This window comes from Oreochromis niloticus, linkage group LG6 (genome assembly GCF_001858045.2).
Source record: "Oreochromis niloticus isolate F11D_XX linkage group LG6, O_niloticus_UMD_NMBU, whole genome shotgun sequence".
Taxonomy (NCBI): Eukaryota; Metazoa; Chordata; class Actinopteri; order Cichliformes; family Cichlidae; genus Oreochromis; species Oreochromis niloticus.
The window spans coordinates 40,770,031-40,785,120 of NC_031971.2; the positions used below are offsets into that span (position 1 = coordinate 40,770,031).

Here is a 15,090-nt window from a genome sequence, read left to right on the forward strand (position 1 = left end):
CGAAATATCCATCCCACGAAACACCACCAACTACAGCCTGAAGTGTTGATACAGGGCAGGAAGAATCACTTCATGTTGTTCACACCAGATTCTGACCCGAACATCTGAACCTCACAGAAGAGATGAAGACTCCGCCCACCAGGTGGTTTTCAAATCTTTTGTTTTCTGTTTTCAGACCCAAAAGCACCGAGTGGCCGGAAACTAAATCATTCACATAAATGACTCCTGTGTGAGGCTCTTGCTCTCCTCAGACACGAGTCTGAGTCTAAACGTTTGAATGTCCTGCAGTAAATCTAATCGGCCACTAGATGGAGGAATAAACACCAGACTGGGTAAAATATTTTGGACACCTCCTCCATCAATTCAGCGTTTATTGACTAAATAAACAACCAGCTGTTCTGTGAACACAAGAAAAACTGGTTTATGTGTAAAGAGAAAGTGTCAACGCCTGTAGTTGCGTCACGTTGCTATAAGGTGCTCTGTGTAAATGTTTGCCTTTACCTGTGAGGTTCCTCCCCCATTGACTCTAACAGAAAACTAGTTTACGTTACTGGAAGTACCGGTTTCCCCGTGAGCTGCTCTGCAGGTGTATTATCAATGAGGGGCTCCTTCTAACTCACCTGTTTATGGAAAAGTTCCTCTTCTATCACAGGACATTTCCACATGCTGTGACAGTCCACACTGAGGGGAATACCTGGGAATTTATTTCATGATGGAGGGAAGAGTGTGCTGACTCTCTCTGAGTCTGACATGGAAATGTTGATGAACCTTTCAGTCGGCTCCAAACTGCAGCATCCATCAGTAACTTCATTCTAATAACCAGGGGCCCGTTCTTCGTACCTCGCTTACTACATCCAAGATCAAATCATCGCGCTAACTTTGAGCTCGCTAATCCGGTTCTCCGAACACACCTGTTGTTGACGATTAGTATAGCTGGATGAAGTAATGTGAGATCACTGGGTGGCTTAAAAGGGGCTACGCATCGATAGTAGAAACATTGATCGGCAACCCTGTGATTGGTCGGCGAAGATGTCGAAGGAGCGCGCTCAGTATTTCACGGCAGCAGAGCAAGAACTCTTGATTGAGGGATATCAGGAGTTTCAGAGTTTAATTAAAACGCAGGGGAACACTGCAAAGGCTGCAAAAGCAAGGAGAGAGGGCTGGCAGAAAGTTGCTGACAAATTAAACTCGTAAGTGATCCATGATATTACATTATATCATGTGATATTATATTATACCACATTATATTATATTACATCATATCCTCTTTCACATTAGAGCCACAACAGGACCCACTAGAACATGGGAACAAGTAAAAGTGAAATATAAGAATATTCCACAGAATGGTAATATTTATCACTTATATTGCTTTTAGTCTATGACAAGAGACCCTGGAATAATCTGTTTGTTTGTTTATAACAGCAACCAAGAAAAGGGCAGAGCAAATAAAGACAGGTGGTGGTCCTGCACCCCCTCGTCACACCCCTTTTTGTACTGTGACATTTATTGACATTGTGGGTTTTTTTGTGTGTAGTTTGACATAACACTCCATTACTTTTACCTGTTCCCATGCAAGGGGTGACTGAAGCATGCACAGTAAGTCGGGAGTAAGTATATACAGTACAGTAAGTATATATATATATATATATATATATATATATATATATATATATATATTTAGGGAGAGAGAGAGAGAGAGAGTAAATAATACCCTGACGGGAGAATCGATATCTCTCTATGAGCACACCGTCGCGCCGAGCTAAAGGATCCTGTCTATCCCGCAATATACGCTAAATTCTGTAAACTCTCCTTATCAATCTTGCACCTTCCTTGCTCGCGTACAAACGGACAGGACATGGCTGCGAAACTACAGAAAGTGTGAAACTACACACAAAAAAACCCACAATATCAATAAATGTCACAGTACAAAAAGGGGTGTGACGAGGGGGTGCAGGACCACCACCTGTCTTTATTTGCTCTGCCCTTTTCTTGGTTGCTGTTATAAACAAACAAACAGATTATTCCAGGGTCTCTTGTCATAGACTAAAAGCAATATAAGTGATAAATATTACCATTCTGTAGAATATTCTTATATTTCACTTTTACTTTTTCCCATGTTCTAGTGGGTCCTGTTGTGGCTCTAATGTGAAAGAGGATATGATGTAATATAATATAATGTGGTATAATATAATATCACATGATATAATGTAATATCATGGATCACTTACGAGTTTAATTTGTCAGCAACTTTCTGCCAGCCCTCTCTCCTTGCTTTTGCAGCCTTTGCAGTGTTCCCCTGCGTTTTAATTAAACTCTGAAACTCCTGAAATCCCTCAATCAAAAGTTCTTGGTCTGCTGCCGTAAAATACTGAGCGCGCTCCTTCGACATCTTCGCCGACCAATCACAGGGTTGCCGATCAATGTTTCTACTATCGATGTAGTAAGCGAGGTACGAAGAACAGGCCCCAGGACTGAAGAATGGGTGGAGCTTCTGAGTGAAGGAGCAGCCAGTAAAGGAGTAGATCAGAGCTGCAGCAGACACGTCATAAAAAGAGACCCGACCCTCCTCATAGTCCACAAACACCCCCACCCTCTCAGGACCAGACCGGCGAGAGAGAGCGACATCAGGGTCAGCCTTAGCTTTGTACTCGTATCCATCTCTCAGCCTCACAGTCCAGAAACCGTCCCGAGGACTCAGTGTGATTTGAGCCTTCCTGTTGGTCGACTCTGTGGCCACTCCTAAAGTCCACTCGGTCTTTCCTTTAACCTGAACCTCAAAGTAAAATCTGCCTGAAGAGAAACTCTGCTCTCCTAAAACATTAATACAGTAAGAAAATCTCTCTGGGTTGTCTGGAAGCTTCTGCCTCACGTCACTATCGTGAACTTGTTTCCCATCATCAGACTGGACGAGGTAAGGATTTGCTGTGTCTGGATCAAACGTCACGTCCACTGCGTAGCTCTGAATCCGCCTCAGCTCGAACCTGGCGAGCATCTTGGGTAGTTTCTCCTTCATCTCCTCAGACAGTGGTTCCTCCAGCTGAAGGACAGAGAGCAGCTCCACCTCCGTCTTCCTCTTCTTCAGCTCACGGATGTCCTGCTCCATCTGTCTGATGAAGCCTTCAGCCTGTAGCTCGGTTTGTCTCTGCTTCTCTCTGATGGTCTCCGTGAGCTTGGTCTGCTGGATCCCTTTGACAACACCAGCATCGGCTGATCATGTCAAATGCACTTTAGTTTATACTAGTGTGCTACTGAAGGTTTATTTAACAACAATTATTATATAAATAATTAGGAGAATCACTATTTTACTGTGGTGGAGGGGTTTGTGTGGCTGATAAGAAACTTTTTGTTTTATTTTGAATCAGAAAAGTGAGAAAAATATTTAATAATGCAATCAATGCAGATGCCAAAAATAGGGAAATGGGGACTTTTTATTGTGGATTCAGCAAGTCTAGAAGTTAGTTGTTGCCATAAAAAGTGTGAGATTCATAAGATGGAAATATTTAAGTAGGCTTGTATGACCAGCGTTTCTGTGGAGTGACCCGTGAACAGAAAACCTGCAGCATCTTTACCTCAAACTTCATATTCAATCATAGAAACAGAAAATACAACATCAAGCTTTAAAAGAAGGACAGACCAGATCCAAGCTGTGACATGTTTTAATGCAGTTTATTAAGCTTTAAGCAGAAACAGTATCAGAGGCTATAAATGGATTACACTCGCTCCACATACACTGTTTGTATTTCAGTTCACAGAAGTGGACACAATCAGACAACCCGTTCTCACTCCCGATGCGTAAAATACTGACGATTTGTCACGTCCCTTAACTTCTCATGCTGATGCTAAAGGTACCCTTCCACGTTTGCAATTGGAAAAAGGATTTTGAAATGCAGTTGGGAGATGAGGACACACGCACATCTGTTCCATACTGCAGCCATTGATGGTGTTACAGCTCTGAGTCAGCTTTGGGCCATCAGACGCACACACTGGAAAACCAGCACCTGGACTTCATGCAGGAGAGACGGCCTCAGTGATGTAGGTTCATAAGCGAGTTCAAACCTTTCTGGCCTCTTATCACTTAGATTTTGAATGCATTTAAAGCAGGAACTGCACACCTAGCTGTCAAAAATTTGGCAGCATGAGTACTTCCATGTTTGGAAATCAGATCAGGATGTGTTTCATTTGTATTTTCTAGCAAGTTTGAATTAACTGCAGCAGGACTTTGTGCTTGCTGTGAGCTGCTGCTGCTCTGAGGATGAGTCACTGAGACGGTGTCTACATTCACGGGATTTTTACACCAGGCAGATTACAGTTAAAGCAGCAACGTTAATCTGTATTAAAATAAAAAACAAATAACTGTGTGACTGATACTTTGAGTGTGTGCTTAGATTTTGGACTTTTTACACTGTCGCTGCAGGGACAGCTCAGTATGTAGAGTGGCAGCCCCATGATTGCAAGGTTGGGGGTTCGGATCCACTGAACGGCTACCCTGAGGTACCCCTGAGCAAGGTACCGTCCCTACACACTGCTCCCCCCCCAATGGCTGCCCACTGCTTCACTGAGTGAATGGGTTAAATGCAGAGAGGAATTTCCCCATGAGGATCAATAAAGTATACATAAAGTACATAAAGTATTAAATATAATATTTCATTCGGGTGGAGCAAATGATCTACAGTCAGAAACTGCCTCCATATTCTTTGTTCCATTGTCTATTGTTGGGAACGAAGTATTATTTTTTGTCATTTTTGTTATTTCCATTTATTATTTTATTTTTGTTAATTCTATTTTTATTATTTTGTTATTTCTGTTATTACTGTCATTACTGTTGCATCATAATCATGTAGCAAGCATATGTATACAAGAAGTATTGATACAAGAGGTATTGATATTGCATTCAGATGTTCAAATATATTGGTATCATATTAGCCTTTATTACAGGTCCAGTAAAAAACCACTTTAAACTGTTGAGTTGAATCTATAACCCGAAGTGCTTTTGAATTTATAATTTTAATGTTTATGCAGACTGCAGGGTGAAAGAGTAACTCTGTGCTAAAAGAAGACAGGAAGTTATATGTCTTTGAAGTTACATGCTTTTGCAGGAAGTGAAACCAAAACCAGAGTTTTGATGATGCTATTATCATCTTTTATGCATTTATATGTCTGATTAAGCTTTGGTTAAGTTTTAAGTAGTTGTATTAGATTGAAATATTTGTTTTATACATTTTACATAGAAGTTAAGATCATCACAACACAGGATGGCCTTAGCCTGGTTGCCTAAGTTGAGGTCAACTAAGGTGCAGAGAGCAGATGCACACTCTGTGCACGCGCAGAGACATACACACACACACTGTTAGGGTGTAGGTGAGAGTTGACTGATGAAGCAGTAGATGCACGATGCGAGAGCTGAGCTGGCTTACGGGAAACCACCGGAAAGAAGATGGAAGCCAGTGTACTTTTAATTGTGCCTTAAGTTGTCGAATAGAACATTTGTGGTTTTGAAGCTGATGTATGTGATGATGCAATGAGGGGGCGTCACTAAATATACTCTGATGCATATAAAACTGTATTTTGATGTTAGGAGGATGAGATTGTGGGGCTGTCTGCTTACGGAGTCCGCTCATTCTCCCACGCGTGTCATTTCATTAAAATCATCGTCTTTACCCTTTGGACCAGTGTGGTTACTTGCATTCCTCCTGTGTTTCCTTCCCTATATTTTTGAACCTTAACACTATGTTTCAGTAAACAGGTAAAAACTTGTGTCAGTGTCCAAATATATATGAATCCAAATGTATCTATATAGAAGGGGAAACAACTGATAAATATAAACAGCATAACATAAAGAGTGCACTGTCTTTGAGACAGACTTAGCAGGCTACACACACACACACACACACGCACTTCATACCAGAGGAGAAATGGACTATTAGGGGATCAGGCCTGGGCTGAGCAGGCAGACGTGGAAATGAGGAGCTTCCAGCTGACTCAAAATTTTTAAAATGTGCAAAGAAAAAAAAAGCCCAAGAAACTGGTGACACCGAGGAACTTAAATACACAGGTTGAACGATGACAATGATTGGAAACAGATGAGTACAGGGCTGAACATAAGCTGACTAATGACACAAGAGACAGGCTGACACGGGAAAATACAGGAAGTGAGAACCTTAATGTGGCGAAATAAACTGAACATGAACTGAAATCACTGGGTCAATGACCCAGGAACCCTGACATAAAGTGTCAGACCCGGAACAGTTAAATAGACGAGGTTTAAAGTGTTAACGATGCCGTGCTATTAATAATGCAAACTTCAGTCTTTAATGTTAGGAGCCAGGTTATGGTATGTGGTGTTTTTGTCTCTGTGGGGGTTTTTTTTTGTGAGTTACTGAACCTGGCACACCTGTTACTTATCAGATGTATTTGTCAGTGTTCTTTTCGCCTCGTCTGATTTCGCCTCGGTTATTGGACAAGACCCTTCTAATTCCCACGTTCCTCTCCCCTTAGATCAAGTGCACTACGTGGTCTCCTGCACGTCCTGGCTCCATGTCCCCATTCATATGCTGTTGTACATACTGCCCTGGTAAAATCTCCCCTGACTCTCTGAGTCCATCTGGGAGGGTCTGGGTCCATAAATATTTCCAATTTCCAATGAAAGATCTAAACAAACCCTTACCTCACATTGACTATTCATTCATTTCATTTTTTCATTTTGAAACGTCACTATTTCAGCCGTGGCTCACAAGCTGCATGCAGACTTCTTGGTTCACTTCCTGCCACACACACCCACACAGACACCCACACACACACGGCTGTTTTCACACACACACACTTCACTCCACTGGATTTTCATCAGTTTCTACAGCCTAACCGAGCTCTTATTTTATGTTCACACTCTATATCCCCTCTGTAACTCTACTAATTTTAATATAAAAAGAATGCACCCTCAGCACACACACACACACACACACACACACACACACACACTCAAATATACTCAGCTCTCAGCATTTGCAAGCATTCACATCAAATTCCTCAGCATGGTTAGCAGAGCTCTTTTGGCACAAATCTTCAGCACAGTTACCAGTTTTTTTCCACACACATTAGCTCAGCTCTGTAGCACAATTCACACAGTACATTCATTCAAGGAGGATGAGGATGGGGAGAGGAAGGGTAAGAAGAGTAAGAAATAGAATTGCTGATGACATCAGAGCTACAGTAGTGGACCATTAAATGAACCACGGAGTGACCCTGAGGGAAGCTGGCCAACGGGTTCAGTCTAACTCGAGCTGCTACGCTGTAGCAAGCATCATAAGGACATTTTGAAATGAGAGTCGGTTAGTACAGTCACTTTGCACAAAGATCTGTAGCACTGCCATGCTAATGAGAAACACAACAATACCATAGATGTAAAATTCCAGAAGATATTTTCCCCTGTGCTTCGACTAGAGGACATTGCATGTGATGTAGACGAAATTTTGTGGCCAGATCCAGAGAGACGACACGATGTAGACTGATTTCTTTTTTTTCCTCAGTGAAATTACCATTTCGTTTTGACTTGGAAATAAACACTTGTGTTTGTTTTGATGTGTGTGAATAAACACCAGGGGCCTGTTCTTCGTACCTCGCTTACTACATCCAAGATCAAATGACACATCCAAGATCAAATCATCGCGCCAACTTTGAGCTCGCTAATCCGGTTCTCCGAACACACCTGTTGTTGACGATTAGTATAGCTGGATGAAGTAATCTGAGATCACTGGGTGGCTTAAAAGGGGCTACGCATCGATAGTAGAAACATTGATCGGCAACCCTGTGATTGGTCGGCGAAGATGTCGAAGGAGCGCGCGCAGTATTTCACGGCAGCAGACCAAGAACTCTTGATTGAGGGATATCAGGAGTTTCAGAGTTTAATTAAAACGCAGGGGAACACTGCAAAGGCTGCAAAAGCAAGGAGAGAGGGCTGGCAGAAAGTTGCTGACAAATTAAACTCGTAAGTGATCCATGATATTACATTATATCATGTGATATTATTTTATTCCACATTATATTATATTACATCATATCCTCTTTCACATTAGAGCCACAACAGGACCCACTAGAACATGGGAAAAAGTAAAAGTGAAATATAAAAATATTCCACAGAATGGTAATATTTATCACTTATATTGCTTTTAGTCTATGACAAGAGACCCTGGAATAATCTGTTTGTTTGTTTATAACAGCAACCAAGAAAAGGGCAGAGCAAATAAAGACAGGTGGTGGTCCTGCACCCCCTCGTCACACCGCTTTTTGTACTGTGACATTTATTGACATTGTGGGTTTTTTTGTGTGTAGTTTGACATAACACTCCATCACTTTTACCTGTTCCCATGCAAGGGGTGACTGAAGCATGCACAGTAAGTCGGGAGTAAGTATATACAGTACAGTAAGTATATATATAGAGAGAGAGAGAGAGAGAGAGAGAAAGTAAATAATACCCTCACAGGAGAATCGATATCTCTCTATGAGCACACCGTCGCGCTGAGCTAAAGGATCCCGTCTATCCCGCAATATCCGCTGAATTCTGTAAACTCTCCTTATCAATCTTGCACCTTCCTTGCTCGCGTACAAACGGACAGGACATGGCTGCGACAGACTTCCCAAATCCACCTTCGCTTTTTTAGCCGTGGTCTCTCATCTTGATTACACGTAGTAATTTACTATTACTACTCTAAAATATGAATTACATCTGACATGATCTACTACATGTAATAGAATGATTAATAGTACATTTCCCTTTTTTTCGGAAATGACCTGTATGTATCTGTATGAAATCAATAAAAGAATCAAATGCTGCATTATCTTTAGTTACATTGATAATATTTATTTATGGTAAAACAGTGGCGAAATATCGCTGTTGCTTTCATATAACTGCAGCGGACATACCTGAGAGGCCGCGATCTAATCCTGTTTACATAAAGTAAACCTGCTCCCGAGCAGGCTTACTCTTACGGATCTGTTGCTATGACAGCAAGTCCCAGATGAGCTTCGGAGAACCGAACGATCCAAGATCACGCGAAATCGTCAACATTCAAATCCGGCTAACTTACTTAGCGAGGTACGAAGAACAGGCCCCAGTACTTGAAGTTTGGATCCCTCTATGCTTACGGATCTATGACAAAAGTATGAGCTCAATCTGACTTAGCCTACCTTGTGCACAGATAAAGCAATAGCCAGATGTGTTTTTCATTCATACCATCAGTGTGTAGTTGGTGCATTGTGTGCTTATTAATGTGATGGCTTGTGTTTACTGTCTGATACCAAAATACCATTTTTACAAAGGTGTGGAGAGTTAAGCAAAGGTTATTCGCTTTTACAAGAAAACTACAATGTTTTGCTGATTGGGTGAAGAGTTTTCTTATTTGTGTGTAGAGTTTTGCAAAAATAGCCAACAGTTACAAAAATGTGCTCAAGCCATCAGAAAAAACTGTAATAATGCAAACTTCAGTCCTTAATGTTAGGAGCCAGGTTATGGTATGTGGTGTTTTTGTCTGTGTGGTTTTTTTTTGTGAGTTGCTGAACCTGGCACACCTGTTACTCATCAGATGCATTCGTCAGTGTTCTTTTCGCCTCCTCTGATTACGTGGTCTCCTGCACGTCCTGGCTCCATGTCCCCATTCATATGCTGTTGTACATACTGCCCTGGTAAAATCTCCTCTGACTCTCTGCTGCTGCTGAGGAAAGAACTGCTCTCCTTCAATGGGCTGTCTCCCCGTCATCATGTGTTTTTAAAGACAAACCTATGTTTGTCAAACTTTAACACAGCAAACAGGTCACTGTCGCGAAATCAATCAAAACTGCAGACCAGGGAAACAAGCTACGGAGGCAGATGAGTGCAATCAAACGATGAGTTTATTAGCACAGGAGAAGACATATCAGCATATGTCCTCTGACAAAAATACATGTTGAGAACACTTTTAAAGCAGCGGGGTATCCGCCCCCCCCATGGCGTCAACACAAGTCAAAAATACATTATGTGCAGTCATTGTTTTGCAGACAATGGTACATCTTGTACATTTTTAATAGCTAGACACAGACATATAACTTCTCTTTTCCATAACACCTTCCATGCACAATCATAGTCCTAAGCCTTCAGAGTATCTGAGGGCTGGTTATCTCCTCCAGTCATCTGTTACCAGGTCGCTAAAAGGGCAGCCAGTTACAAAGAGGTCAAAGACACTTGCCTTTTAAGGTAACTAACTTCAAGCTTCAGGGCCTCTAAGGGCTAATAATGGACCCTCGTCCTCAATCACTAAGTAAACTGAATTGGCGCAGGTCTCAAATAAGAAGCAGAAGACACTTGGGCCTTCGCTCAGGCCTGCTACTAGATTTATGTGTATTGTAAGCATGCATGCAATCAACCTGCTATGTTCTCATCCTCACTCAACACGTATCACCTGGACACTCTCACCAGTGAAGCTTAAAACCCTCTTGGACGGAACATCAACTCTAAACAAGCACAGTTATGCATTGTGTATAGAATGAACTCAACCTGTGAATAGAATGAATGTGATGACAAACATATTCAATGCAATATGAACCCTGTAAACAATATTACTGATAAAATAATACTGTAGAACATGTTATCAATGCATTCATAATAATGCAGAGTATATGGTAGCAATAAAAGAATCTCTGAATCCCCACATCACGTTAGAGTTCATTACATCACACTGTAAAATCTAATTAGTTCCCAGAACTCAAAAAAATTGAGGAAACTCGTTGCCTCAAAGAAATTGAGTAAAGCTTAGCTAAAAATGACTAAGTTAGGACAACTTATTTACTTTGAGCACTCTGTACAAGCTCATTTGTTCCCAGAACTCAACAAATTGGATCAAGTTTACGTAAGATGACCAAGTTAGGGCAACTTATTCATTTTGAGTACACTGTACAGCCGTGTTAGTTCCCAGAACTCAAAAAAATTAAGGAAACTCGTTGCCTCAAAAAAACTAAGTAAAGCTTACTTAAGATGACTGTTAGGACAACTTATACATTGCAAGTCTGCAGTATTAAGAATAACTTGATATTTCTGACTGTACAATACTAATTGTTTACCTACTGACAAACATGTTAAGTTCAACTAAATGAAAAAACAATTTGTGGTAACCTGAATATGATTAAAAATAATTAACAATACTTTTTGTAATGATGTTAAAATGAGCCCAACTTTTATTTTCAAACACAACAAAGTATAACAGCCAACATACTGGACACTGTTCTGCTGAACAACAAACAATTATATTGCCATCACTGTTATAATCTTACAATGAAACAAAGTCTCAGATGTAATTATTCTGAAAATAAGTTTAGGCCTACCACAGTTTGTTTTGTACTTACATTACTTATATAATCAAAATAAAATATTTATTGTTCTGTCACAAGTGCAGTCTCTAATTTAAACAACACATTTGTTTTCCATTCCAACACAGGAGCTGGAATGTTGTATTATTTTAAGGATGCTTGTTTCCAGTCCAGGCATTACTGCCTGAATGACTGTCATGGATCGAGGTGATCCAAATGTAGGTGCAGAAGAAAGTCTTTAACTTCCCTTAAGTACAGTGGCAGTGGATGTGGGTTGGCGATGCAATGAGCTTGAACCTGCAGGCGACCATCTTCACTGACCACACCATCTGTGACGGAGGACTCGTCTCTCCTGTTGTCCTGCAAGCAAACAATCATATTTTTTGGAACATGAACTTAATTGCTTTCTTAAAACATTTTTTTCTGCATTTGGTATAAAACAGACTCCAATTTAGACGATCTCAGGCTCCCTCCCCACCGGAGAGGTGACATTCAATGTCCCAATTGTCAGTCTGGATAGCCCTGACCACCACCCAACACACAATAATGTCATGAAAGCATCATTTTAAAAAAAAGGGCTATGCAAACATGGCCAATAACTTTCATTCTAATGATGTGCAAAATGATTTTGGGCACAAAACAGATTTTGCTGTTAGAAACTTGCAGACTTCACTATATACAGTGTAGAAAGTATTAAGTGATGTGTTTCTCACTGGGCTGTTGGGCTGAGAACAGGGAGTCTGCATGTGCCTCATCTGGGACTGAGCTAATTAGCACATTGGTAAAATATTTAAGTCTGTTCACTTCATCAAGTAATGGAAAAGTAGTGCTAAAATTAGAGAGTACGACAACAGCTTCGTCGAGTTTGGCTTAATCAAATGAAAAGGGGGGGCGGGGACCCTGGCACGGTCTCTGCGCACAAAAAAATCTAACCTGAATTGAAATTAAAATTAAAACTTTAACAATTCTGTTTTGCAGTGTTAGTCAGTGAGTGACTGGCTGCTCCTGTATGGGATTAGAACGATGCCACCTTATCCCATAGTCCAGCCAATGATGCGATTCACATTCGTATATACGCAGCTAATCAACGTCGCTGACAGGCTATGACAGCGTCCTTATGTGCCGACACCAGTGTTTTAGGTAGCAAAGCGACGTGGCTGATGTGCAGTGAAGCCACGTTAATGACGTGTACAACCTTTGGAGATGTGAGCAGGACAGACGGAACAACTGACGGAAAAAGTGTGGACTTTATACCAGTTTTTAAATTGTGTTGATCGGCCACCCCCCTCTCTCTTTTCTATTTGTCCAAAAAAGTACCATGTCGACCAATCAAAAAATGATATGGCAACTTCGCTTGACAGACTGACCACGTGCACCACACACATACCTTTTTTTCTTTTTCGAAACTTCGGATCACGTGTGTCCCGAACCGTGGAGTAGGATCGGTTTGGATTTCAGATCAACCGTGATCCGTTGCACCTCTAGTCCTTAGTCAGGAAAAGTTCTCCATGTTTTTATGGTCACAGCTCATTTTTGATGCTAAATGGATCTAGTTCTTCTTTGAGGTGCACCTGGTAATATCAGGGTTCAGACTGTAATGCTGCTTGGCCTGAATGAGCACATTTAGTTGCACATTCAAACAGCATTCCAGCGAGATGTCACTCACACCAGGCAAAACATAATGATGACGAGTCACAAAATACAGAGAAGCAGGAAGCACATCACAGGCTCGCCCTCAGCGCCAGGTGTGTGTTGTGTAATCAGGCTGAAATGTGGCTGCAGATTCCCTGATAAAGACGCTTTGCAGGAAATATTAAAAGTGGAAATATAACACAAGCAGGCCATGAATGTCTCTGACAAAATAATGCCACATGCCTGTTTGTGCAGCTGAACTGGGTGGGGTGATACATCTTATTATGAATATTCCTGTGAAGGGGAGCTTTGAAAAAACGAAGAGCTGTCAGTCACTGAAAGTGGTTTTACTTTCCTGGAAATAAAGGAGAAGTAGCAGTAATATATTTCCCAGCATGTCCTGCTGCTGTTTTTGTAGTAAAGGCAGAAATATTTCCAGCTAAAATTCAGTTCATACAGATAAATGCTGACTCTCTAACAGGACCATGACTTAAACAAACAATGGGACTCTTATAATCTATCTGAGTCATTAAACATAGCAAACTGTGATGTGAAGCATAACAATCATGAGCCACTGGGACCAGAGGAATTTCCGTGATACACTGCTGAGATGCAACAGCAGCACCTTTCATCAAACCCAGTCGGCTGACAGGAAGCTGATGTAACAATAATTATGTAAAATTGTGCACTTGCACAAAGCAGAGGTAGCAGTAAGGGTCAAAGGCCAAAGATGGGTGGCATACCGCTGCTCTTTTTGCTGTTAGATGAGTCGTGCTGCGTTCCTCTCGTCAATAGTCCTTTTCTTTTCTTTTCTTTTCTTTTCTTTTCTTTTCTAACAGTATAGCTTCTTAAAAGCCAGAGAGAACAGAGGTTTACTGTGTGGCACAGAGCAACAGGAACTCATCGCTGACTCGGCTCTAAATGTCATGGTGTGCTGTGTGAGGGCAGGAGAAGAGGACCCAAACGCTGGACTCGGTACACGGAAAAGGCAGCTTTATTGCGCTGTGGCAGAAACTCCAAACATAACTCAAAATTACAACCCTAAACTGAGAACACAAAACTACTAAGAAACACTTGGAGCCGGGAGACGAAACACTGGAAACACAGATGCAAAACACACAGCTAGTTGAGGGTGAACTGACATTAACGACGCGACAACAAGAACTAACAGGGACTAAAATATACTGGTGGGCACACAGCTGGGACTCATTAGGCTAGTAAGGACAAGGAAGTAAAACAGAATACACTAACATGAGACAAGACCTTCAAAGTAAAACAGGAACTCCACAGTGACAGGGTCAAAGGACGTCGAGCTGAATATGTACGGGTAAGTGTAACTGTCCTTTACATTTACAATACAGTATTGGTGAAATCCAGTAGCAGCTGAATATGTACCATATCAGTACCACATGGATCCATTCTGAGAGCTGCATAGGTACCTGTGTGATGGGGTGAGGGTTCTGTATGTGTAGCACTGTAGTACAGTAATATGTTCTGTTTTTTTTTACAGAGAATCTTGGCCATGGATGGAGCTGCACAGCCTCATGAATTCATTTTCATTGATGAAGCTGGATTCGACCTGTGCAAAACAAGACGACGGGGTCGTAATGTAATTGGCCAAAGGGCAATTGTGCACGTCCCAGGGCAGCGCGGGGGAAATATCACATTGTGTGCCGCCATAAGCCTTCGAGGGCTTCTGCATCATCATGCAAAACTAGGTCCATACAATAGCCAACATATACTCACATTTCTAGATGCTCTCCATAATATAGTTGTACAGAACAGCCCAGATCAGCCCAGGTTTGTGGTGATATGGGATAATGTCAGTTTCCATCGGGCTGCTCTGGTCCAGGCCTGGTTCTCCAACCACAATCAATTTGAAGTGGTATACTTGCCCCCTTACTCACCATTTTTAAACCCTATAGAGGAATTTTTTTGGGCTTGGAGATGGCGTGTATATGACCGCCAACCACATGCCCGCATGCCTCTTCTGCAGGCAATGAAACAGGCCTGCGGCGACATTCGGGTGACAGCAATCCATGGATGGTTTCGACATGCAAGAGGATATTTTCCCCGGTGCCTAGCGGGAGAAGACATTGCTTGCGATGTCGATGAGGTCCTGTGGTC

At 41.6% G+C, this 15,090-nt stretch overlaps 3 protein-coding genes across 4 annotated transcripts in view; 1 reads left to right on the forward strand and 2 right to left on the reverse strand.

The window, feature by feature from the left end:
• The window catches only part of LOC100707400 (high mobility group protein B2), a 642,043-nt gene that overhangs the window by 455,767 nt on the left and 171,186 nt on the right, over positions 1–15,090 (forward strand). The window lies entirely within an intron of this gene.
• LOC102082624 (collagen alpha-1(XVII) chain) overlaps positions 1–15,090 on the reverse strand; it is a 53,950-nt gene that overhangs the window by 24,342 nt on the left and 14,518 nt on the right. The window lies entirely within an intron of this gene.
• Positions 378–9,749, reverse strand: LOC109202493 (E3 ubiquitin-protein ligase TRIM68-like). The gene is made up of 3 exons (XM_019360146.1): positions 9,614–9,749; positions 2,465–3,207; positions 378–398 (listed from the first exon to the last, which is right to left on the reverse strand). The coding sequence occupies exons 1-3, from the start codon at positions 9,747–9,749 to the stop codon at positions 378–380; spliced, it is 900 nt and encodes a 299-aa protein (XP_019215691.1).